This window comes from Nyctibius grandis, chromosome 17, assembly GCF_013368605.1.
Source record: "Nyctibius grandis isolate bNycGra1 chromosome 17, bNycGra1.pri, whole genome shotgun sequence".
NCBI lineage: Eukaryota > Metazoa > Chordata > Aves > Nyctibiiformes > Nyctibiidae > Nyctibius > Nyctibius grandis.
In genome coordinates this window covers 7,091,743-7,118,288 of record NC_090674.1, presented here as the reverse complement: position 1 = coordinate 7,118,288, position 26,546 = coordinate 7,091,743, and the positions used below count along the sequence as shown (strand labels likewise).

The 26,546-nt window shown below is 40.2% G+C and overlaps 2 protein-coding genes across 3 annotated transcripts in view; one reads left to right on the top strand and one right to left on the bottom strand.

Moving 5' to 3' along the window:
- The window catches only part of PLCH2 (phospholipase C eta 2), a 62,071-nt gene extending 50,692 nt beyond the window's left edge, over window positions 1-11,379 (bottom strand). The window contains 1 exon segment of the mRNA XM_068414725.1: window positions 11,268-11,379. Coding sequence (XP_068270826.1) covers window positions 11,268-11,379 — 112 coding nt within the window.
- Window positions 11,380-22,922: 11,543 nt separating this feature from the next.
- On the top strand, window positions 22,923-25,894 carry PEX10 (peroxisomal biogenesis factor 10). Of its 2 annotated transcripts, none has more exons than XM_068414797.1 (6): window positions 22,923-23,093; window positions 23,389-23,469; window positions 23,993-24,399; window positions 24,626-24,801; window positions 25,097-25,232; window positions 25,461-25,894. In XM_068414797.1, exons 1-6 carry the CDS (start codon window positions 22,982-22,984, stop codon window positions 25,500-25,502), a joined length of 954 nt encoding a protein of 317 aa, XP_068270898.1. In that variant the 5' UTR covers window positions 22,923-22,981; the 3' UTR covers window positions 25,503-25,894. The 2 variants fall into 2 exon arrangements, with proteins under 2 accessions (XP_068270898.1, XP_068270897.1); XM_068414796.1 differs by having other exon boundaries at window positions 25,457-25,894.
- Window positions 25,895-26,546: the final 652 nt, after the last annotated feature.

Here is a 26,546-nt window from a genome sequence, read left to right as displayed (position 1 = left end):
AGTCCACAGCAAATGAAAGATTCATACTGAAGGAAGCAGTTGCCCTCCAAGGCAGGTATGGGAATGCATTGAAGGGAAAGTGCCTACCACCTGTAAGCATTTTTTCAGACAAAAGCAAAACCAAAAAGCATCATGTTACATTGCACCTTCAGGAAGAAGATTTATCAGCAGACAAAAAGGCTTATGAACCCTGCAGCTCTAGCATCAGTTCCAGAAGAAAACAAGGTAACCGTGACAGTTTCCATACTACTGCTGCGCCTGCCTGGTTTGGAAAATATGACCTTGCAATGGCAAAAAAATACATCATGTTAAACCTGCCTGTGTACCTTATATAGCCACAAATATTTGTAGATTAATAAAGCAAGACTTGCTATTTCTCCAGTTCTCAAAGAGAAGGAAAAACTGCTTTACACTATTATCACATAACTGACAGAAGCAAAAGCTGCAGGTGGCTTCTGAACAATGGCACTGACAAGATGACCAGTTACTCTGAAATGTCTGCAGTCTGATAAAAAAAAGTCTAGCTTGTGTTTTGTTGTAGCAATTAAATCAATTACATGTATTCTTGGTGCCCTAGCTCCTCAGCAACATACTAATTACCCCAAAACTTCATAATGCAATTTCCTGAGCTACATTTGGGAGTTGCTTTTTCCCAGACACTAGATGGAAGAGTAAGGAAACCCAAGACACTATAGGTTGCATCTGTTGGTGAAAATCACATCGCTTACTAGAGATGTAGCAGACACAATCTGTTTAATGGCCACTATTCCCAATTTAATTTAAAAACAAGTAGTCACAAAATACAGGCATACTGGCAGGCTAAACATGAGAGTAGCTGTAGGATGCAAATTCCATTCAGTTAAACTTCACAGGAGCTGTAACATCCAAGAGTTATGTTGTCAAACCTTCCACAGAGAAATTAGCGTGGCATTCATGAAACTTACAGGTTTCCTGAATCACTGTATAGCAGACATATAAAAATTATAAAATAGGATTTCAGATTCCAGATCTTACTCTAATTATAATTTCTACTGTAATCTTAACTTTGGGGTAAAAGTTAAAAGCATCACCTCACAATATTGTTCATCATCCTCTATACAAATATGCTTTGTCATAAAACATGCAATTGACATACGCATATAGAAAACCACAAAAACCACACAACACCAGAGAATAAATTTGAGATCTAAACATGTTAATGACTTAAATGAACTATGTACCACAGCCAAAGATAAGAGCAACTGCACAATCCAAACTGATCAGCATAACCTACAAGAGCAAAACTACTGTATAATCACCAAGAGAATGCAGGTACAGCAGAACGGTGTGGCAGTTAGCATAGATGATTCTATCCCAGATAGCAATGATTAATGACATTAAGAAATGATGCACAGAGTTTAGCACACTGCATTGTGGTGTAGCCCTTCTTATTTAAAAGCCAGCTTTCGCCTCCTCCATCAGTAAAGTCTGCAAGGTACACTTAAATGAAATGTCTATAGCTAATGAAACTGATCTGAAGTAAACAAATTTGTCAGAGAACTATGAATTGCTCTATCTGTAGCGTTACCATTTCCCTGAAGCAGTACATATTTCATTTACAGTAAGTAGAATGAATTTTCATTTACTTAACAGTCTTTTTATTCATCTAGATACTATGGCCATAGTTAATAAAACATGCCTGCTTAGAAATAAAAGAGCTTTTGGAATGACAGTGTGCTCATAAGGTCTAAAAAATATTATCCTCTAAACAAACAGGGTCAAACAGCTAATAAATATCTCTGAACAAGTAAGAAAAAAGGAAGAGTAATGTGATGTTATCAAAATACTACTAAAAAACAACTGTGCCCATAAGCACGAGTACAATTTATCCTCTAGCTAAAATTCTAGTGTATACGGTAAAAAGAATAAATCCACCTACTGTGCTTCTGCGGTGGGCTTCCTAAATCCATTGTCTTCTAGAAATAAGAATATTTTTTCAATTGTCTATGTTAGAATGTAAAAATACTCATCATTTTCCCTCCGTCTTGCTCCCTCTTCTGCAAGTCCCTCTTTCTGTTTGTGTGAGAAGGCAGTTTAAATTTCATCCCATTTATTAGCTCAGTCACTGAGGAATCACTGTCAGTTTTCTGATGGTACAAGCTCCTTTACTGTACACAACATCCGAGGAAGCGGGGGAGAGAAAAGAGGTAGGATTTTATCTAAACTACTTTTTGCTGGAACAATTAACTCTTCATTGACTGACATCTCCTTCCTGATGTCTCTAGCATCAGTTGACCCTGAAATGTCTGTTCCTCTAAGGCAACAGGGAATTCTTTATGACAGCTGTTTAATGCTCATGTTTCTTTTAAGATTTCCTGTGCTTTTCTCTTCCACTGTTTAACAAGGAACTACAGTCAGACGCTGCCACAGCCGTGATTTCTTACAACCATATGAGGTGTCCCTTTTCAATTATGCCAGAGTGATTAAGGATCACAAATCCTATGGACTTCCTAAGTTTACTGTGATCTCCAGTCACTAACGGCTTCTAAAACTTCTAGACATCTCTAACAGATTTATTCTCCACCAACCAGTGCTTGCTTCTTCTTCTTCAGGCAGAGTATTTAAAACCTCTAACCCTGAACATCCAAAGTAACAGAACAAAATTATTTGCAAAGAAAACAAATTCACTGCCTCTAGAAAAATAAAGTGTGGATGCCCCTGTATATACCACCTTCAGCCCCAAACACTTAAGTTTTTGAGGTAGCACAACAGAATCATGTTTGTTCCTTTGCTGGGAATCTACAGTATGTAAGAAAGGATGATCTTGCTCCACTTTTCTCTATCACCTGCTCTAGTAAAGAACACAGTTTAGTAACACCACCTCGTAGCCAGTTCGGTATAATCAACCAGGACTGCACAAGTTTAGTGTTTTCCTCGGAGTACTCTATGGTCTGTAGATATTTGCATCTCTCAATAGACAGTTTTAACTTTTTAGTCCCTTCCCACAGTAAAACTTCTCTGATGCAAATTGCTACCTAGAGCTGCATGAGAAAAACAAGTCAAAAGAACTAGATTTTCCTAATCAACCACTTTCCTCTGGAGGACAGCATGCTGGATTAAGCACAAACCAACCTTCCCCCACCCCTTCAAACAGTACTTTGTTGTGCATCTATTCCTTATTTCTGGTAGTAAATGATAAGAACAAAACCTGTTCTGCAATCATGGATCTGAATGCCAGCGCTTTTAACAAATGACCATTTTGAACCTTCATTAAGCTCAATTTCTTGACTTTTAAGCTTGATCTTGACAGCAACCCAGCTCCTACGTCTGCCACTATTACAAAGATTTGTCTTGTGCTGGAGCATACTTTCTTGGAACGATTTTCCTATGACTTTCACTAATGGTCTTGCACATTCTAAGTATCCGCATATGTAAGCGCAAATTTCATTCCCTGTGACACAGACCTGAAGCTTTTTTCCTTAGATCCAATCACAAATCCTTCTAGCCTACCAGGAACCAACACACCCCCTTCCAGTTCAGTAAGAGGTACACCCGAGTTAAGGGGATTAGGATGGTCTCTAAACAGGTGCAGAATCTTTTGTAGTCCTCTTCTTTACTGAGCCAATTGTCTGGAACTTCAGCATTTCAGGAAGGGAAAAAGATTATTACTTCAGGGCAATATAAATGGTTCTGGCAAGTAGTAGAGTATTGGATTAAATTATTTCATCCATTATTATAGTTCCATGTCCTATGACTACATTTAACTCATAGTTGGTATCTCTGAGTTCATGAGTTCAAAAGTATTCTCATTTTTTTTTACTATATAGCCAGTGATGCAGCTGAAGATTCACCTAGAAGATAGCAGCAGCCACGCATAAAGCAGTTCCTCATAGTTAATTAACTGTAGAGACCCACTATGACTTGCTTCAGAAGACAACTGAAGTTATTTGTTCTCTCAAGAAACAAAGCATTCCTCTCTCTGATGAAGTGTTTAACCTCAGATCGAACTGACAGATAAGATTCTGATGTGAACAAAGATAAAAAGAAAACTGCTTGTAGATGAAGGGTATTTAAATGTTTTGGGAGGTAAGCAACATCTAAAGCCAGGCAGGTTTCACAGTATCACACAGTCAGGGATGGCTTGGGTTTTAAAAAGCCATTTGCCAAACTCCAAATGCAAATCGAAGCCAGACATCAGCCCATGCTAATGGCTGTAGCTTAAGAACTTCCCACAGATAATGCCAATATAGTTGAACTTTGTTAAAGAATACTGGATTCCCCCCCTCCCTCCTCCCATCTTTGACAAACACAGGCTAAGCCCCCTTACAAATGAAAGAAAGGAATGTATTTCTCCCCATGCAGCATTATAAATACACTATTTTTGTTTGTTCCAGCACTGGTTCAGTTGATCCAGAACTTAGTTTACTACCTCTAAACATACTGCACTTATTCTAACCATTTGGCTGAGCATTATTTTTACTTATTTCACTAGTTTCTAAGAATCAAACTATAAAGAAATGTAACTTCCCTGCTACCAGATACTCACACCTATTAAGAACTTTTACTCTGCCTTGCAACCAGCAGCAGTTTTGAGGGAACACAGTAGTCGCTGCCCTAAGTAATAACCACCAAGTGATGCCAGGTACAAAAGTTCTAAGAATAACAGTACTCTGACAGAACTGGTTCTGAAGCAGCACGAAACTTTTCAAACCCGCATTCTAGAAAGATGAAGTGAACGTTTGGAGGCTGTGTATATATGAGCACACATGCAGTGCAGTCTTCCGTGATTTCCCTCTTTCACAGGAAGCCTGCATAGTACTGGTCATATATGGTTCAAGAGCCATATTTATGCATCATGTTTTTGTCACTGTACTGTTCACAAGAACTGTTTAATAACCATAGTGTGTGTGTGTGTGTATATATATATATATATAAAAAAATATAACTTCTTTTTCCAAAGTCTCCTCTCTTTAGTTAGTTTTGCACTCATGATGCCAGCTTAGCATTTGTGCATTCACCCAGTAGATGGCAACAGCCATACAGACCATCACATTAGCGATATTCTTAGTCTACACTCTGGAATGAGTGTGCAAACAGTACTGTTTATTCTGCTTTAAGTGTCCCATTTTCCACTACATACTTCTAAAATCTTTACAGGCAGCAACAGATATACAGGAGAAAGAGCAAGAAAACTTGAGGGGGGAGACTTTGGTGGAGGTGGAAGAAGAAACAGAAGGTAACATTCAGGTGATCTAGTTTCTAATCCATGTTCAATCATAAAAGCTCTTAATACCAGCACACCAAAAATTTAATATGCCTCAGGTTTTACCTCAGCAAAACAACTCCACTCCTTCCACAAGTGACACAAAAAAAAGATCCATTAACACGACAGCAGTAGCTTGGATCAGACAATACGATGATATTGATAGCATGTAACTCATCTGTTGCAGTCTAAGCCTAAAGAGGGGCTTGGTCAGCCTCTTCTCCAAGACTGGTTATTTCTGTAAGGGCAATATAACTTGCTCACGGATTCTCTAGAGAGCTTTAAATTGTCTTGGAGTAATATAATAGTCTTTAGCACCTCAAAAAAAGGCAGTCTTTGTTGAATTTCAGCTCATTAGAAAGATTTAAGCCATCACACCTGCCATTTGTTACTTTCCTTTTCAAACTTCAAAGTGAAGGCCTAATGATTTTAAGTTACAGAAACAAAAATCTGAGATGCAGATTTCTACTGTAAAGCTAACAGATGGCTCTAGCTACAGGGGTACTACACTGCTTTTTTTCCTCAGTACAGAAAAAAAAACATTCTGCAACATAGTTCAGTCGGTACCTTTTACCTTGTTTTCCCTTGTTCACTTCCTACAGAAGAAACAGAGCTAGCATATAAACTGACTGTCCAAGCAACTCTCCCCTTTTTATTATAGTCGCATGACTTCAGTAGCACACAGCAAAGGCGGGTGAGGCCAAGCTGCAATATTCCTGCTGACAATGGAGAACGACCAACAAATCAGACCTCTGTCTGTCTCAAGTACCTCTATGGTTCTCATTGCTGTTTCTGACAGTTTCACAACCTTCTATGCATTTATCCTAACAAAGCTCCACTAAGACAAAGACAGGTAGTTATTGATATTTAATGATTCTAAAACAAAAATCACTACCCAAGGTCAAAGGATGCGTGAAGTGGAGACAACAAACTGGAGACCTCTGCCCCATTGCAGGTGTCAAATTCAATAGTATTTAGGCTCCTAACTTTCAACACATTTCAGTAGGAATGTCTGTGCCTAAATAGGAGTTAGCAGACTAAACACCTTCAGGCATCTTGGCACAGAGCCTCTATGAAATACAATACAATTGTCTTTACTAAAAAACAGGCAAACAAAAACCCAAACCAAACAAAACCAAGAAAGAAATTAATCTAGAAAGCTTGACAGTTTTTCATTGCCTGTTGAATCTATTTGGGCTAAATGGCAAGGCTTAGAAAGCTCATTTAATCCAAACTGATATCTTTAAGGAAACAAATATACATTCCTCAACGACAGGAAAAAGGAATATATGAATCACATCAGCTGAAAGACAAGACACCAATGTTTAGCACAGTCAAAGTGAAATGCAAGATCCTCATACACTGCTTGGTCCAGATTTACTATTCAGCTATGTGCTGTATCATCATTTATCCTACAGAAATAGACTTAAACCAGAACAGTAGCATTGCCCTTTTCTGGTTGAGAGGTGGGAGGGAAGCAGGGACTGCATACTGAGCCAAGTGTCTTCCTGACACCTTCTGCCATAGATGATTCGCACAGCTCTGCCCTACACCAGATGTAATGCGTGTGCGGAACCTGCATGTTCAGAGGGCGATGAATGTACGGATAAATTCAGACCAGCGTTGCCCTCTAGCGTTAAGTTACAGCCAAATGTTACTTTCTGTAACGCAAAACGACCTGAGGAGCAAAGTTGCTCGTCATCAAGTAATTCAAGATACTTTCTCCTTTACAACGCACACTACATTACATAAATGGCACAATTTCTTACAATTTTGTGATCTTTTAATAGGATATAAAACAGCTCAAAGACTGAATTATTTCGAACAATTTTTCTTCTAAGACTTAGTGTTAAAGAATGCTACATGAGCATGGATGGACAACAGCAAACAGCCTTTTTCACTGACAGAAAATTGATTCTGTTTCACCAGTCCTCAGGTACCGAGGTTCAGACAGAGTGCTAAACCTCAGAGCTGCCGATACGCATACCACTTGCGGCACAGGTCTCTAACACTTATGTCTAAATGGTCACACCTCTTTGAAAATGAAGCTAATACTGTTAATTTCTTAGTCACACAAAAGCCTCAATAGAAATTCACCCAGTACCATACACACATAAATACTTTTGAGCTCTCTATTTACACCTTTTTTTCAAATTTATGTATTCTAGGACATGTGTCCTTCAGAGACTCACAGTTTACTTCCAAAGAAATCATCATCTTATGTCCAAGGTACAGAATTTATGTTATAGAAATTTCATATATAGGTCAAATGTTAAGTCTGAGAGGGACTGCAGGGGAATTCTCTACCCAGACTAGGAAACGTCTATCAGTTGTAGCCAGCACATATAGGTGACTGCTACACAGACTCACTAATACATGCAGAACTAGTAAAACCACAGTATCAGTTCACATTTTGTTTTTAACTGATGGGCAGTTTTACAGCAATCTAGCTTTAATTCGAGTTACTTTCAGACAGCTGATGCCAATTCACATATTATCACTTCTGTGTCTGTTCTTCAGCTAAACCTGTATCATAGATCAGTTTGGGTTGGAAGGGACCTTGAAAGATCATCTAGTCCAACCCCCTGCTCATGTAGACAGGCAGCATGTTGGGCCACATGCTGAAGGCCATCTGAAGTACTTCTTCAGGCTAATCTGATGTACTATGTATCTAAGCAAACAGGATTTTGCATGTCTGTGCATAACACACTCTCATCAGATTACAAGGGAAAAGTGAGTCTAGACATGCCAGAACATATTTGAAAAATAGAGGATTACTGAATTTGCCATGTGCCTCCTTGATTTTGGACTTTCCCAATGCTGCTGTAATGATGTTGAATCACATTATACAGCAAAATTATGTAAAAGTTAATTGCATTCCACCTAGATTTCCTTTTTACATAGCAATCTTATTCCTCATCCGTATACAGCCTACACAGAAAACCAGTTTTTATTCAAAAAAAAAGCTACAAGTTTTGAAAACTGTCTCAACTGATGAAACAAATCAGAAAGCTGGAGAAGAATGCTAAGAGTTTTAAGCAGTCAAAGATTAGTAAGTATGGTACAGAAGCAGATTGTAGGGAGCTACGATACAATGGGACCAAATGATCGATTGAGGAGCATTTATTTAACTGCACAGATTTATTCCAACTAGTGATTTAACTCTCTAGCTTCATCCTTTCCTAAGTATTTCTCGCAGATGTATTCACCCAAATGAGAAAGCCGAAGTGTGACATTTGACAGCACAGGCTTGATAAAGCTGAAATGTCATGTCTGAAAGCAGAGGCAACTCAAGACAACAGCTCAACACTATTATGATTGCTTCTGTGTAGATTGCTCAGCATTTATGGCAATACAAAGGCAAAATAAGATAAAAGCTGTCACTGCGCTACACAGCATTTAAACTGAGTCACAGAAAGAGTTAACTAGGGAGTTAAGAACAAACTCAAGTGGGTGTTCTGGACAAGTCTGCAGAGGGATTCCTGAGCTGCAGACCAGCTTTTGTTCAGGTTCAGACCCACTTGCGCTGGAATGCTGGAAGTGCTGCACAGGCACAATGAAGACTTTCTCTCCCTGCAGCTATTTCTGCCATTTCTTTGCACTTTGCCCTGCGTATGCACACTGATAGAGCTTTATGTACGAAGTACATAACGGACAATTCTTGTTCAGGAGGCAACAAATGACAATTCATCCTACAAATAAGAAGTAGTTCCCTAAAAGTCAGTTTATACGATGTAACAATAACTGGAACATACCATCTTAGTTCTGTAGTGCCAGAAAACACACAAATGAGGTACTACACATTTCACCTCTAAATTTCTGCACTTTTCTTTTTCAAACCTCTTGCAAACCAATTTATGAGAAAGAGCTAGGAAAAAAAGAATTATCGTGGTTGGTGCAATCTGCAGGTGAGAGGCAGGAAACAATTTTTGTAAATATTTCTCTTTTTCTATTGACACACTACAATAGTAGTATCAGGGCAACCTTCCCCAGAGCATATGAGCAAGCTTATCTTCTCATGCTGAGGAACCACGAGATATGAATCCAACAGCTCACAGAGTTAAAGACAGGAGAGCTGAAGAGCTGTGCAAAGGCAACAGAAGACAGTGGAATGTTAAAGATCCTGCTACAGGCCTTCAGTATTCATGAGATTCGTCAGCTAAGAATAATACCTCTTTGGAAAGGTCCCAGTTTAGCAAAGTACTTCAGCACATACTTCATTTCATTGCTAGTGTTCATGACACTCAATGCAAGTTTCATTTAGCCAACTGCTTGGGCATTTGCCTAAGCTGCAACAACACAACCAGGACACTAACAGAAGCTCAAAAGACTTGTGAAAGAATAAACAAAAATCCTACTATGCTGCTGAAAAAATGCGTATGCATTTAACACATGTGTAATAGCAAAACTGTAGTTCCTGTTTGCAGGAAGTTAAAAATTTGTCCATTTCCTTTAGATTGCCTTTCAATTAAGAACATGCTTTATGGTTATTTTTAAAAAATAAAACAGCAGTCATTGGAATAATTTATTTTTGAATAGATGTTCCACTTACCTGCATAAATTAAAGAATAAATATAGAATATTTAAGTACTTACTGCATACAGCAAACCCAAGAAGCACATTTAGACGGTGACCAAACATGACAGCTACCTCTACTAGGAAAAAGTGAGTATCACTAAATACGTGATAAGATGAAGATAAGACCTAGTGTAATGACAGTTAATTATGGATTATATTTTCACTGATAAGCTATTTTTAATACAGCTACAATACAAATATATTCAGCTCCATTAATGCTAGTAAAGAATATATGTATGGGCCCAAATTGTAAGCCAGCAGAAAGCTAAATTGATCTCATAATTGCTAGAAATTTGGCCAAAATCATGAAGTTTGTTCCTGTGAGAGCCCAGCCAAAACTTCTAGTGTTGTCTACTTCATGACTGTAGACAGTAACTGAGAATGTATTTCAAGCAAATGAGTCCTGTGTTGAATACAAGAAGTTCTGATTAAAATCTTGGGCTAAATCAACTTCTTTTTTTTATTATTTTAAATGCAACAAGCCAGCTCATCCTTCTTGAGATCTCTCCTGTAGCACAAATTCATCTGCCACAGACATCAGTTACACAATCCCCTTCCTCCTACCCAATCTCCAGTCAACACCTGATGCGCAATATCACATCTGTAATCTCCAGAACTTCCTAAGAGAACAGCTCATTTTCCCCTGCGCAAGCTGTCAACACTCAAAAAAGAGCAAACAATAGTTATTATTTAAGCTCTGCATCTCTCAGCTCAATTCAGACAACTTCCTGGCACAGAGCCACAGCCTGAGGCCGTATAAATCCCACTCATGAACTTGAAGAAAGATTTTCCAGAAGCATTTGAAAGAATAAAGGAAAAAAGTTGCAATCAGTTTTGATAGTCTCATCCTATGACACTAATTTACATTTTTTAAATATGTGGCCCAAAATGTTTTGCTTTGAGAAAGAGGTTGGGTTTTCCTTGCTGCTTTTATGGCCTTCATAGCTGCATTCTGCTGCAGTGATTCCTCCCCGTTTTCCCAGCATTTAGTGTTCCCTCTGGAATATATCTGGTAAAGATTAAAGAATAAAATATTTAGGAGCACTTGGTGGTACTGAATAAAGGAGCCTGGTTGAAAGCCAAAGAATAGTTGATGGGCAACTGCTCTAGAATCATCCACAAAAAGGATAACGCTAAGTTACAGGGCCACCACTGTTTCTTTCTTATGAGCACGAATTGCTTTAACATGAAAAATATTTTTTTTGGATTTTTGTTTGTTTGATTCTTGTCTTTCTTTGTAAATACATTTCACCCAAACTCTAGTCATCATACCAACTACACAGAAAAAAAGGGACTGAGGAACATGCAAGCACAATTCCCTGAAAAAAAATTAAGGAAAAATAGAAATCCCACAGGAAATCTCAATACAATAAAAGTAAATTGAAAGAAAAAGAACGTATTTTCGATACCAAACTATTAAATGAAAGGACAGTAACCTTTCACTTACCTATTGCGATGACGTTTGCAGAGAGGAAATGGAAACAGTTTCCATCATGGAGCGCAAGTTCTTCTTTTTGTGTCAAATCCCCCGCTACAGATTTTGGAGAAGTCAGGGCCATCTCAAGCGGTCAGAGCAGCCCAGCAACTGTGCTTGCTCCAAGTCAAACACAGTATTTCAGAACAGATATCTGCAGAAAGATTCAGTCGAGTAATAAAAGTGTCCGAGAAAAATCAAGACTTTCAGGATGTTGCTGGTTTACTTTGGAAGTCACAGTGAGAGCCTTCTCCGGAATTCCACATTCAGGAGACTGTCCTGGTTTAATCCTGCTGACACATATTCCACGCATTGAAGAATAGAATGTATAATGTCAGTGTGGAGAAAGAACTACCACTGAGCTCAGTCTTGATAAAATGGATGTGATGACCTTTCCCAGGAGCAAAACAGTCACAAGTATTCAGTGTATCTTCCCAGAGTCTCTCGCATGTTGCAGACCTGGAGAAGACATTTTTTTTAAATAGTGGAAGTAGCTTTAACTGTTTATTATACAACATTTACTACAGAAACATAGCTAGATGACATACAATGGAGCTTACACCCAGATAGCTCCTCACGTAACAGAAGGCACCGGCTCTTCTTTCCCTCACCCCAGTATTTTCTATAACCATAGAAAACTATGCTTTTGCCAGGAGCAACTTCTCCAGAAACCAAATGACTCATGCTGGGTTTAATTTTTTATATATATATACACACATATATAGATACACATACACGTAATATATACACATACACTTAATCATTCTACATCATAAGTGAATCTATCAGCTACATTCCCAAAGGACAGCTTTGAGAACTATCAGCTGCGGTGGTGGCATGTTCATTCAGTTCTGTCTCTTACCCTTTAAAGCTCTTTTCTCCTCTTACATTGCATCAACCGTCTCCATACTGTCTCTCTTCATCGTTGTCTGGCATTCTCCTTCCCTTTCCTCACCTATCTCCTGCCCACTGGCTACAGAAGACTCACCTTTCCAGAACTTTCAGACGGATACCCTCCTCAGAGAAAGAAGGTGAAAGGCTCACTCCAAAACAGCAATCACACAAGACAGAAACCCTGGATCCTACCTTGTGCTGGTAACTGTTTGAATCTATGGGAGTCTCCTTCAGTTTGTAATTACAAGTTGAGCTCTGAAACATTGCCCTAACATGTTTTGTTGTGAAAGCACAGATCCAGTTTGACACTATTTTAAAAGAGAGAGGGCAATGAGGCATCACTATTAATTTACAGTGAGTAGAAATTGGGGGGGGGGGTGCGGGGGGACATTTGTAGCAAAAAATTACTTAAGAGATGTCCCTGTTTGGCATCTGCCAGCTTGAAGTTGTACCTCTCCTCTTGTCTTGGGTCCCTCATTCAGCTTCTCTGGGAAGTCATTTCCTCTTTATGACTGTCTTTTCACCAAGCCCCACCTTCTCCATTCTCTATCTTGTCAAAATCTCCTCTGTTGAGAGGGAGCATGTCAGTCAGTGAAGTAATACCCATACACAGAGCCAAATGCAGAGCAACTTCATATATGGGACAGTAGTGCTCAGCAACATTAATCCTGTAGAAATTCAGTATCATTAAAATCACTTGTTTGCACATTTAAACGGGAAATATCTCAAAGAGTATCCCATCGCTCTGTAATAATTTTGGGCACATCAGTGGGTGAAATTCATTTAGTGAAGAATATGTTTATTACAAAGCACAGCTATAGTCACCAAAACCAAAATTATAAACTTAGGACAGATTTCACAGACTCAGGAAGGTCCTTTTAGAACTTTATGAGAGAACCAAAACTAGACATTAGAAGGCATCTCAGGAATTAAATCAACTGTGTCCACTGAAGCAGCCAAAACTGCACTCAACAGCATTTCTGGAGCTACTCCATCACATACTCTGAGCAAGTAGTTCCACATTTGACATGCACTGCCTTGCAGCAGGTGAGTTATCTGTCTGCTTTGGTCATCTGGGCAACTTCTCCTCCTAACCACAATTTTATAGCCACTAGCCACAAAGCACCATTTCTGGTACATGCGTGTTAAGTGTTTAACCCTGAGATTAATCCAGGAAACCACAGCTCATAGGACAGATGAAACTGTTTTAGCATTGAGACATGATCTACCCATTTCCCTTTCAGAAAGTTGGACTGGTTGGTAGTTACTTTGCCAGACTCTCTCACCTCTTTGCTTGAGGGGTTTTTTGAGAGGTCATTTCCTTTGTAGGAAGTTCAATCACTGTGACTCATTATACGGCAAAGAACATATCCATGAGAGTGAGGAAGACTTAATGGGCACAGATGTTCGTGCTGGTACATACTGGCACCATTTCAGTGAAGGCAGATGAGCTGCAATACTGTACATTGTATGAGGATATTGCTCATTGAATATTTTATTGTCTTGAGTCACGTCAAATTCACGTTCTTTACTCTTTTTTTCTGATCTGAAAGTGAAGCTATTGTGACTCAGGAGATCTCTCAATGTCTTCTGTTTTCACGCAAAAGATGTTCTTTCTTCACTCAGTCCCACCTCTCAGAGCTTCTGCACAGGTCCTCAGACTTCCCTCTCTTCCCCTGGTCTCTGGCCTCTGAGAACAGCACTCCTGATTGACAAAAGTTAAAAATAGCCAGAAGAGAGCAACTCTACCTGTTCAGACCACGTGAACAAGATTTAAACTGACTGGTTAGGTTAAAAGCCCTGCCTAAGTATTATTGTGTGAGGCTCCATATTCCCTTAGAAAACAGGACTTAGAACCCTAGAGGCAGGATAGATATCACTTACAGACAGAAAAGCCGTGTACACTATTAACAATCCTTTAGCCATTTGCACATCACTGTCGTATTTAAAGTTTAAGCCCAAAAGACCTGTTTTTGTGTTCAGGGAGGTATCGTGTGGCACCCACCAAAACTCAGACGAGTTCTGATATCCTTCCAGAACAGACACACTGATACTGTGGATAAAACGTAGAACTAAGTCATCACTTAAACCTGAATAGTTTGATCAGGAAGAAGATCAATAGGATAAAAGATCAAATGGGAGAAAAAAAATGCTTTAAAGCATTTGAACCAGAGACTTGGGATCTGCTTTTAAACTCTGCCGTGGTTCACTATGACATGCTTTTCATGTTAAAGAATGCAGCTCCATTCACCGGGCAATTCCATTTGAGATAACTTGCACGCCCAGGCATGTTACTGCACATCCAAAGCAACTGCAGAATGAAAGAAGTCTGTTTCAGTACTATGGAACAAGGGGGTAAGCCCACACCTTAGGGTGTGCTACAACATTCTTTTTCCCAAGGGACAGAGCATGCACAGAACAAACTGGCATGTGATAGAGTTCTCTGGCAAACAATTTGGTTAAAAATATAAGGGGGTGCATGGAAAAGACAACAAAGAAGAGAGGACAGCAGAATATCTTTCTGGCAGTCTGATGCATTCACCTTACACCCAGAACACAGTCATCCCACTTAAAATGAACACTTAACATTTGTCAGCTTTTCTTCACCCATCGCTTACAGCTTGAGCTAGAGCTGCACATGCAGGAGAGCCCTGCATTTTTGCTGAATGATGCAGCTGAATCTTCCTTATGCAAGTAAAGAGACTTCTTATTAAATCCAAATAATTTATTTCAGCCTTATATTGACTGTGTCATATGATTTTAGCATTTACTTTACAAAACAAAATGTGAAATTTGCAACAATTTATATATATAGGGGATAGACTTGTTTATAATCCCCTTTCCTCTTTATCTTGAGTTGCCAAAAAACCCTCTCAGTTTCACAATCGTTATTTGTTGCTAGTCTGTTCCCAGACCTATCTGAAATGACAATGGAAACATAGCACACAGCAGCCTCTTGCTTCTTAGGAACATTTGCATTTCTTATTAGCAAGGGAGAACTGGAAATTTTTATTAGAAAAGCAAAGGGAACTAATTAAGCAAGGCTCTAAATCTCATCCAATAAGCTTGCCTGAGAAGTACTTCGAAACTACAAGTTTCGTACTATAGACCATGAAAAACAAAAAGCCTCAGAGAAGGAATGGGGAGAGGAAGATCTCTGTGTTAGGAGACAGGCAGGAAGTGACTACTGCTGGAAAAACTAAGCTTTTACTGCACAGGGGAATTTGTGAGTCATATTGAAGAGGAGACGCAGTTTATGGGCTCCAATGCCATTTGTAATCAAGAGATCTTTAATACTAACAGTGTAAATACTCTCAGTCATGTTAGCCGTCTTGGTCACTCTCCAGAAGCCCAACTTTTTTTTTTTCAACCTCATCTAAAGAGACAGGAATTTCTTGCTACAAGGTAGCAAGTCTTTAGGGCCTAATCCAACAAATGTCAAAGTACAGCTCTGCTTTGTTCACTGCCTTATTGCGGACTTTAGTACTTTGTTAGGCAATAAATAACATTACTGCAATAACCTCATCTCATTCACAATCTGTCTAAACTCACAGGAGGGGAAGAAAGAAGTGGGATAGGTCACTTTAGACTGTAGGAGACCAAAAAAAAATTAAGTTATTTAATGAAGGATGATCCAAAAACAAAAATCATAGACTGCAATCTCACTATCCAAGGTGTATAGCATCAAATCCACTACGCGGTTTCTAAGTATAAACAAAACCCGCACCACAACCCCCCCAAATCCACAGACCAGAGGCCAGCTCTAAGTGGGCATTACAAAAACTGGTAAACCCCATCTTTATCAAAGACTCACTCCAAAGCCAATGGAATTTATGCAAGTCTTTCTGGCAATTTCAGCCATCTGACAACCTGTCTGCAGCTCCACTCACAGCCAGCTACCTCTGTACAATCCAATGTGGTCATACCCTTGACACACCAAATCAAGTAGAACACATTTCACTCAGCTCTTGCAGCAACCCCACTGAACAATACCAGCACATAACACATTCCAAAGTTCTCTGGTTTTCACTTTCTCCTCTGCAGGCTATAGAAGCAGCTTCTTCTAGGCACCTCAATTGCATGCTTCCGTTGTCTCCTCAGGCGCCATTCCTTGCTTTTTTTTAAACAAATAGAACGTGAATTACATGTTTTCAGTTAAAGACAGAGAAAACTTCTAGAAAATATGTTCCAGCATCTAAGGACACCAGGAAATCTGGAATAACAAGCTGGGGGAGAAGGGGCACACTGAAGGAAAGAAGAGTCAGGGAGGAGCTTCTTTTAAGTTATTTTATAGTAACTAGTCCTGCAAGGAGAGCTATGAAGAGACATCCTCTTAACATCAGATTCAACACAGAAAGTGGTATTGCAAGTTTCTGCATAACAGCCTTTGTCAAACACCACCTGGAGGGGATGGGAACTACATAGACTTTGCAGCACTTTCAGTCTCTCCCAAGAATGTTAACATGTAAAGTTCCTTCACCTTCCCACCTGATTTCCCTCTTAATTTCTGAGGCAATCCAGAGCTCCCTGACAACTATTAAAATGTCAGAAGATTCTCCAGTAGCCATTCCTTAATTAAATGGAAACAAGTGAGGTTGTGACAAACAATAAAGAAATGCAGGGCCAGATCAGAACCAGGTATACAAAAATCAATCTCTCAAGTTGCATGCTGTATTTCTGACTCAAATCAATCTGAAAACCTCACTCAGCTAATGCTTTCAGGCAAGACATTCCATTGAAAAAATCTCATTTACTTACCAATGACAAGGTATGAGTTAACAAACAATCCATGTATCTGTGGCCCTAGAAGACTTGCAGTTCTGTAAGATGAGAATCTCCGTGAGCTGCAAGGACAATCAGAGAAAAAACTAACTTTCCCAGACTAATGTAAGCATTAGACAGACTAACAAAAAATACTCAGAGTTTCAAGATTCAGTTACACAGGCTTATATTATACAAGTATGTATGACAGAAGTAGATCTGGTAAAATATTTAGCTTATTAAATAAAAAAAGCCACTGTTAACTGGTCTGCCATGTCAAATGTATCTCTATCGGTCACCATCTCTAGTCGATATATAATCAACCCTTGGTGCCCAGAAGCAGACAATCTAAAACAAACAGTCCACCTACTGAAGAGCTCAGAGACAAGTTAGCATTTATTCATCTGTTCTTCACACACTGGTACTGAGGTCATTAAATGCAATAACTATGACACCATGCAATCTTGCCCACATTAGATAACTAGTACATTTCATCAGGAGTCACTGACCTTCCCTCACAACCCTCTGTCCTTCATTTGGACTAAACAGTTCCTTCAAACCTAATCTTACTAGGCAAAAAAAGAATTCTCCCCAGCTAAAGGTTTTTCCCCTCAGTAAGAACAGAAAAAGCTCTCTTAATAGACAAAACTTTGAGTATTTTCTTTTGAACAATAAAGAACGAACTTAACTTTGAGCTAGATTCTGAAGATGGCATCAATTTCCTATTTCACTGCACTCAGCAGTGAATCTTACTCCACTCCTACTCAATTTTTTAACAGTTGAACCTACCTCTACCATGAAACAAAACATGATTGTAGAAATGTTTAAGACTTGCATCTAAACTCTAGAGCTCGAGGCATTTGGTATTTTTATGCCAAGAAAGAATGACCAAAAAAAAAAGCCAAATAACGCATACCCTTTCGAAGGGTTACGTGTGTTCAGTCACAGAATCAGTTAGGTTATATTACTTAATTAGTATTTTATTTCAATATTTAGAGTTTATTTTACATTCAACTTCTCTTATCCAAGTCAGTTTTAGTTTTGGCTTAGTATACCTCAAGGCTCAGGTTACCATTTCAGAATGAACGCGCTAGCCTCTCGCGTTGAAGAAAGCAGTTGTGCGGTTAGAAAAATCTCAACTTAAATCACAAATGCACTTTGCTTCATCCCTACACGCTCAGAGAATCTAAAAACTTAGGACTAACAGAATACCAAGGTTCTTGAACACTTTCATGAACAAGAGAAAGCATGATCAAAATAAAACAAGCATTAGACATCATGCTCTTCCCATTCTCTCTCTTCCTTAAAAAAGACAAAAGCAAAAGTAGTAGCAAACTCTATTGCAATCATAAAGCTATATATATTCCTGCACTAGCTCATTATAAAATTTCTTGCTAACTTCTAAGAGTGAGCAAAAGTGTTAAAAGTATACCAAAACAATTCCTGAAAGAGAAAGTAGCAAATTAAAATAAGACAAAAGCAAACACAAAGCCCCACGCACCTTTGTCTCTCCTCTCCGGACAGCGCAGACAAGCTGTCCTGGCTTCTTTGCACGGTGCATCGGAACCTTCATGAGCGTGACAAAAAAAATGGGGGGAGGGAACCGCAAAGCCTGAGAGCGAAGGCTCCGCCCCTGCATTTTACATGTTAAGGGCTCTCGGCTCACTGATCACAAAGCAGCTCTTACAGTCCTTATTCAAACAGTTCAGCTCCAGGGTAACAAGTTCAAAGTGGGAGGAGGCAAAAGGAACCAGAGGGTGGTAACAAACCTGAGCAGACACTTCGTTCCTGTTACATCTGCAGAACCTGTTCTTCAGGTTGGAAACTGCAACATCTGCCTACCGCCCTGTTTGAAAGCTGCACTCCAAACCTCTTCTATACTAACAGGTCTGCAGAGGTAAAACCATATTTAATAAGGCTCAGACAAGCAACATGTAGGAGGAAAAGTTAATCATTACTGTGCACTGAGTTTGTTTTACATTTTGGACTTCCTTATGTTAACATCAATGAAGCAACTCACTCCCTTATCAGGTCTGTTATAAGGAAAAGTAGAGAAGCACACAATGGAAATAAAAGTCTGCACAGAAATTTGTCTTGCAAAAGCTTAAGTAAAACACAGCAGCTAAATTTTAAGAGATACAGCAGTTTTCAGCAGTTGCCAATATCAATCAGAATACAAAGTAGAAGAAACATAGATTTTTCTTGCAGATCACTGCGTAACAACTAACACCTGTCTGCTCTTGCTGTATGTGATGAAGGGAACAATTAGCCACGACAATCCCAGGGTGCTTTACCACGTCACTTCCAGCATCAGCTGAACCATCACATTGGTAAAGGATCATAGTGGGCCAATAAGCTGTATAATTCTCATGATACAGTGTATTCAAGAGACTTTCCTAAGGTTAGTAGGCAGTGTTTGATAGGTACTAGAGCCTCAGGTCCTTAAGGTTATGGCTACTGTGCTTTTTCAGCTTAATACACTTAACTGCTTAGTATTACGTTAGGAAAAAGTGCCGGGTTATTACTTTGGTAAATAGATTGCCTAGAAACATTAAAAAAAAAAGATAAAACAAAAAGAAAAAAACAACATTTGCAAATAGATTGATAAAACTTTCTTCAAGTGAGAGGCGAGCCCCGGCTACACTAACACATGGAAATACTGCACAGCACTGGAACAGGAGCCATCTCATGTCACATTCGTATGACTCTCAAGAAAGGATTACTTACAAATCCATTTTCATAGAACAACTCTGCTCTTTCAAAATCATTATTCTACAAAAAGGAAGCACGCAGAATGATACGGAAGTGAGAAAATGGAAGGAAGGAAGTAGTAAGGCATAATTCATTGAATACTCTATACACTCACAAAACATTTGCCAATTCACGTTTCCTCCCTCAGACTTTGAAGAACCGGCCAGTGCTCCTCACTTCCACGCGATCACTGAGCAGCAGCATCTTCACTGCGTGTATGTACAGGACTTAAATTCACTACCAGTGAGTTTCAGCCTCACTTCTAATCAGCAGTCACAAACCACTGTGCAAACCAACACTTTATAGTCCTTTTGGTTAAGATGTCTCTTTCACTAGTCAAGTATCCTGAAATTCCCCAAGAGTTTGCAGGATTGAATGTTTAATATTAAATTATTTCACTTTGTTACACCTCAACTAACAGTCCTACCTAATGCTTTTAATTTTTTTCTTGTTTCAATTCGCTTCTCCTTTTGAGGGGAGAACATATGTTTATTGCCATACGCGACAGAACCCCCACCCTTCAAAATATCACAAACCAACTTAAATGCATTGTTATATTCTAAAAGTTAATTTATCAAGAATGGTCACATACAGAGAAGTTAAACACGTGTTTTAACATCTGTGGGAACAGAGTCTTGGCAACCTGGAACCTTAGGTGATGATAAGGAGTAGTTAATGTGTGAATTCAAAAACCTCAGTAAATAATTAACGAGCTGACCCCATAAAACATTGATGCAAGGAACAGGCAATGCACACAAAAATGAAGCAGTTATACAGCACTGAAAATTGCTTACAGTTTGGATTTTCAGCTGTTATTAAGGTCAGCACGGGTTTTCTACCACAAAAAGTAGGAACAGACCCCATAATCAGTTACACAAACTTCTGCTCGACCATAAGAGTTTATTACCTCATTCTTGTTACAGCTGTTGGATACACTTTTGACTGTGGTGTTAAAAATACCTAATTCTACTAAAAAGAAAGAGTATTACTTACCACACAATTCCCCCAAAAAAACAAAATTTTAAGGAATGAAAATCTGACCTTCAGAAGCCTAAACTTATCCTTCAGCTTTATAAATGGTTTCCAGTCTAATAATTACGTGCTCATTAGCCAGCATTTCAACTTTGCAAAAAAAGTCTCTTGAGCTCTTCTTTGGTTTCTTGACCTATAAAACAAGAAAACCATATTTACCCACTTCAATAAAATGGCAACAAACATTTACCCTGCACACTTAGTAAAACATCTACCTCATACAGAGCACAAACAAGAAATTATACCTAGCATTCTAATCAACTTCTCTAACAGCTGTTCATGACCAAGCAGATTATAACCTTAAACTAAGTTAGTAGCTCTCACAAAATATCACTGCTTGCTGCTAAATCCCTCTAGACTTCTTATGTTCCAGTTTTCTCATGTGCAGCTGATTTAGGAGATATCAACCTCTTGACTGCTGAAAGAAATGATAGGACACAAGGCAAAGGAAATACTACCTATCACAGCCAGTGGGAAGATTAAGCTATGATAGGACACACTTGTTGCACTCCCTGTACAATGCTGAAATAGCAACCAGTATTTTTGTTGTGAGAAAGTTACCAAGCCCTCTAATTTTAACCACAGTCTTCCCATGTTTGGTATTTTTCTTAACAATTGAACTGTTGGACACATGAGGTAGCATGGAAATCATAGCTCTCACTTTAAACAAAAATCAAAACCTATGGGAGTACGATGTGAATTGGAATTCTGAACAAAATGATGCAAAGATTGGTCAATCGGTTTTAGTTTCATAAAATGCTATAATTTAGGGTAGCAGCTTCAAGTTTCTTAACTTGGGACATATCAGATCACCATGATACATCAAGATTTAAGTGGCAAGTGCACAGGAGATGTGAAAATTTCACATTCCATATCCCATTTCTCATGGGATATTTTCTTATGCAGGTGCTCCCCCTACTGTTTTACTAAATAAAATGTTCTCATGTTTTCCCTTAACAGCATTGATTTTACAGCTACAGATTGAACCACCTGCAATTTCACCCTTCCATACACTAGGAAATAAAAATTTGAGTTGCACCTGGAGCAGGGAGGGAGGGGACAGGAACACATTACTTAAGTGTAAGATTCATCACAGCGTTACTTATAATTTACAACTATTGGTGCAGTTAAATTAGAACTTCGATGTCACAAGCTGTGTTGCTAATAAGACCACTAGAAACTAAAGGACTCCAAATATCCAGTTTACTTGTGTTTATGTTTGTCAGTAGGCAGCCTTTCTTTCTGTTTCTCAGCACTGAGAAGAAAAAAAATCAAGTACAAGCTCCAACTCCTTCACATTACTTTCAAGTGAGTTACTGCAATATTCGTCTGCAAACTCTTGTGGAATACATCTATTTATGTAACAGCTGTATTTTAACAATACCTTTGTTAAAAAGGCCATTGTTTGCAGGAAGCATAAAACAAAGATTTTTTTTTTTTTTTTTTAAACACTAGCCACACCTGCAGCAGCCTCATAGTAGTAGGCAATGTGATTCTGGCTGTCTCCATCAAGAAGCCGATAAGCCTTATGACAACAAGAGCCACTAGGCAAGAGTCCACACTCTAGTCCCTAAATAAACTAGCAACTAGACACCACATCAAGGGCAATTTGTCAAAACCACTGTTGACTAAGGTCTTAACGCTTATGTTCACTCATCTTTCGCTCTCCACGTCCCACCTTTTACCAGAGAATCAACCGCAAAAGGAAACCATCTAGCTGACACGCTGCGGCAGATGGATGCTCGGGGACACGCAGCGCTGCCTTCCGAACGCTGGATCCCCTCGGCCTGCACAGAGCTGCCCCTCCGAGCCAGACGTGGCCCTGGTCTCTGGGCCACCCCTCAGTGCGGAGGCGCCGAGCCCGGGCTATCCCGCTCTGCGGCCGCGCTAAGCAGCGCGCTGGGAGGAGACAGCCAGGGCTGCCGGGCACCCACCCTGCAGCACCCGAGGGGAGCCCCGCCAGAAGGCCACCTGCCCGAAGCGGGGCGGCAGGGCAGCCAGGGGCTGCCAGAGCAGCGCGGAGCGCCGGGAGCCGCTGCGCTGAGGGGGCGGCAGCGCTGAGGGGGCGGCTCCTCAGCTTCCCGCCCTCCGCGAGGCACCGCCTCAGCTTCCCGCCCTCAGCCGCCCGCCCCTCACGTGGGAGGGACGTAATGACGCAGCATCCCTGCGCCTCCCGGCGCGCGGAGGGCGCTCCGCCCCCTCGGAGAGCCGCCCCACCGCCGCGCAGAGCTCCGTCTCCCTCCGCGCGAATGGCGCCGGCGGCGGCGGGGCCCGCGCAGCTGGTGCGCTGCGGGCAGAAGGACGAGCTGTACCGGAGCGGGCTGCGGAGCGGGGCCGGCGCGGCGCTGCACGGGCTCGCGGGTAATGCCTCCCGTGGGCGGTTCCTCTCGACGCCGAGCCCCGCCGCGGGGCTGGGCCGCCGGGCTCGGCGTTGTGGCGGGCGGGCTTGCAGTGACACCGTCAGCGCTGCAAAACCCGCCGGCAGCCGCGGGCCCCCCCCCTCCGCCCCGCGCTACCTCACGGCTCTCGGGTCGGGCCGATCCGTCGCGGGGGCGAGGGGTGTTAATCCAGGGTTGGAGCGTCTGGGAGGGATTCCCGGAGGTCTGCGAGAAGCAGGAGTTTCACTGAAGTAACTGCGCCGGTCCCCATCCCTTAGGTGCTAAGAAGTGGCTGGAATGGAGGAGAGAGATTGAACTGCTTTCTGATGTAGCCTACTTCGTTCTTACCACTTTGTCAGGTAACGTGCCTATTTATTTATTTAGCATTTCTCCTGACAGTGTAAAAAATGAGGTGCCTGTCCTGGGCGGCTGCTCTTTGTTGACAACCACCAACATGAGTGAGACTGCTTGACAGTGATTTTCTTTAATGTGGGGCTTTTTGGTTTGTTTTTCTATAAATGCCTTTTGTTAAATATGAAACCACTAAATTGTCAGACGTTTGAGTTCAGATGTAGCAGTTTATTAACCTAGATAAATGTTCTTTTAAAAGCAAAAGTTCTTTATAAAGAAGGGATGCATGGCACTATGAAAAAGTATCCCTGCTTTAAGCCTGACACCATTGCAGATACTGATGCTGCAGATGCTGATGTAAACGTAACGCTTACCTCATTCAGCTTAAAAAAATGCAACTGTTTCTGAAACTCCAAAACCTGATGTGTTCTGACCCGAGCAGCCTGTCACCGCTGCTCAGCCATACAGAGAATGGTATTGCCATTGCAATCGTCATCTTACCCTGCATGTTTTCTCTTACACATTATTTAGGTTACCAGACTCTGGGTGAAGAGTATGTTAACATTGTTCAAGTTGACCCAACCAAGAAAAGGATACCTTCTTTTCTTCGCCGGGCCATCTTCGTTTCTCTTCATACTGTAGTACCCTATTGCTTAGAAAAGGGATTGCTGCATCTGGAACATGAGCTGCAGACAGAAGCCGATGAGTCCAGAGCCTCGCAGAGCAGCCCAGCGCTTGGCTTATCCAGTAGGACCTTAATACGAAACTGGATACAGAAACAAGTTGGGGAGCTTACAGAACAGCAGAAGAGAACAGTCTTACAAATTGTGTATGTTCTTAAACAAGGCATACCTTTGCTTCATCGACTACATCTGGCAGTATTCTACATAAGGGGCGCTTTTTATCACCTGTCTAAAAGGATCACAGGAATCACATATGTAAGTGGATGGATTTCTTGTTTGAAGATGGTGTTCACTGCAGTATTTTGGCCTCTTTTGGTAGGCCATGTGTGTAAAAGGGATATAGAATTCAGCCGTAGCTGATTAATATGGGCAGAGCATCCCAGGGAATCCCGAATCAAGAGTTTATTGATAGGGGGAGGGGAGTGCCATAGTTTCATAAAACCACAGTAACAAAACTTCTCTGTTTCTGTGAACTACGTAGCTGCATTTTGGAGGACTACAAGGAGAAGATCAGAGTATTCGATCAAGTTACAAGTTTCTTGGAATAATTTCACTCTTCCATCTTCTTCTAACAATCGGTGTTCAGCTGTACAGCTTCAAACAGAAGCAGAGAGCAAGGCAGGAATGGAAACTACACCGCAACCTAGCTCATCAAAAGTATGATGGTTTTTACTTACTAGGGAAGAGGCAGAAGCAATGGTGGGAAATGTAATACCTTTCATTAACAGGGAGAACACTGGGGTGACACTTTAAGTTACAACCTGATGTAACGTTTGATGTATTCCTGACTGTTTTAAGCATCTCTTGGATTTTGTGCTTTGCTTTCATGTTTTTGAGATCTTCACAAAAAGGGTTAATCCTTGAAGAGGGGGTTTACTTTAGGATTGTGTTATCAAATATTTCTTACAAGCAGGCTAAATAAAATTAAGTAATATATAACTATGTTGATTAGAAATATGACCAAGGAAAAAACTACTGGGCGCCACTCCCGCTGCACTCTGTGTTTGGAAGAACGGAGACACACAACAGCCACACCGTGCGGCCACCTGTTCTGCTGGGAATGCATCACGGAGTGGTGTAACACCCGAGTAAGTACAGAAGCATGAAGGGGGGCTGGAAGGGGTCAATGGGATGCTAGCTTAGAATGCTTTACATGGTTAAGCCTGCATCACAAACTGGCCTGAAAAAAAAGGGTTTTAATTACAGATGCTGATTGTTTTCTAGAAGTAGCTGAACATTTATATTTGGATTTTTGGAAAACTTTTAAATACAGCAAGTCAGTACATCCATCTAATTTATTTTCTTTTTGTAGACAGAATGTCCACTGTGCAGAGAGAAGTTTCATCCTCAGAAACTGATCTACCTACGTCACTATCAACTGTAAAGGAAAAATCTATTCTGTTTAACGACAAGTATTCGGAGCAGCAGGGAAAAAGAAGATCACTAGTTGTTAACATATCTTGTCATTCTTGCATGATAGAAAATGTACAAGACTAATTTATTTGTATTCTTTAAATACAGATGGGAAGAAAAAGGCAGATGATCCACTCTGTGGATCATTAGTTACAATTTCAATAAATCTTTCACAAATGGCACTGGATATGGACTTGGGGTGGCAGGGGGAGGTGTGCTACAGTAAGAGCACTTCTTTTAAGATAATTATTTGTACTGCAGAGATCCTGGTTAGCTAGTTAACAGTTAAATCTCCGAGTGTTGTCATAAAAACTCCAATAAAATTAGTTTAACTTTTCGTCATATCTATAAATGGAAGAAAAATAGTTGCTGGTAACACTTCATTACTGTACAAAAGTGATTTTCAGAACTGCATTATCATCCCTTTCTTACACCAGGAAACTTTCAGGCATCCCTCACCTACTCGAAACTGTCAAGGCAACAGTGGCAGAAAAAATGGTCCACATGACTACCTAAGGAAATCACTGCCTCATCTGTTTACTAAGAAAATAGTAAGGAAAAACATTTAGTTGCACATAAACCCAAATGGGAAGAAACTGATGACTAGGAGGTATCTGTGAAGCTGTCAAGCCAAGTTTTTCATGCATTCTGTAAGGGTTATTTATTTTTAGCACTTGTAAGTGATAAAAACAGAGCAAAATTTAACAAAACACCATCAAATTTGTCTGGCCGTTGCATGCTGAGAGTCAGCTAAGGAACTATACTGTTGTCCCAACATCACCTACAATCCATGTTTGAAAACTCTTAATCCCACTGAATGTAGAGCATCTACACCTACCTAAGAACGAGAAGGCATTAATCTCAAACTGCCACTAAAGTTCAAAATTAAGTGGCAGTAAAAATGTCCAATTTGCAATGGATATCATTAACACTCTATTTAGTCGAGTCATCCCGGTTGCTAATTTTAACATTAATACACATAACAATCA

Excerpts from the sequence above, each read along its gene's own strand:
- PEX10 (XM_068414796.1), top strand. The coding sequence starts at position 22,982 with ATGGCGCCGGCGGCGGCGGGGCCCGCGCAGCTGGTGCGCTGCGGGCAG. Across the intron at positions 23,470-23,992 it reads CGTTCTTACCACTTTGTCAG|GTTACCAGACTCTGGGTGAA; the intron begins GTAACGTGCCTA and ends CACATTATTTAG. Across the intron at positions 25,233-25,456 it reads CGGAGTGGTGTAACACCCGA|ACAGAATGTCCACTGTGCAG; the intron begins GTAAGTACAGAA and ends TTCTTTTTGTAG.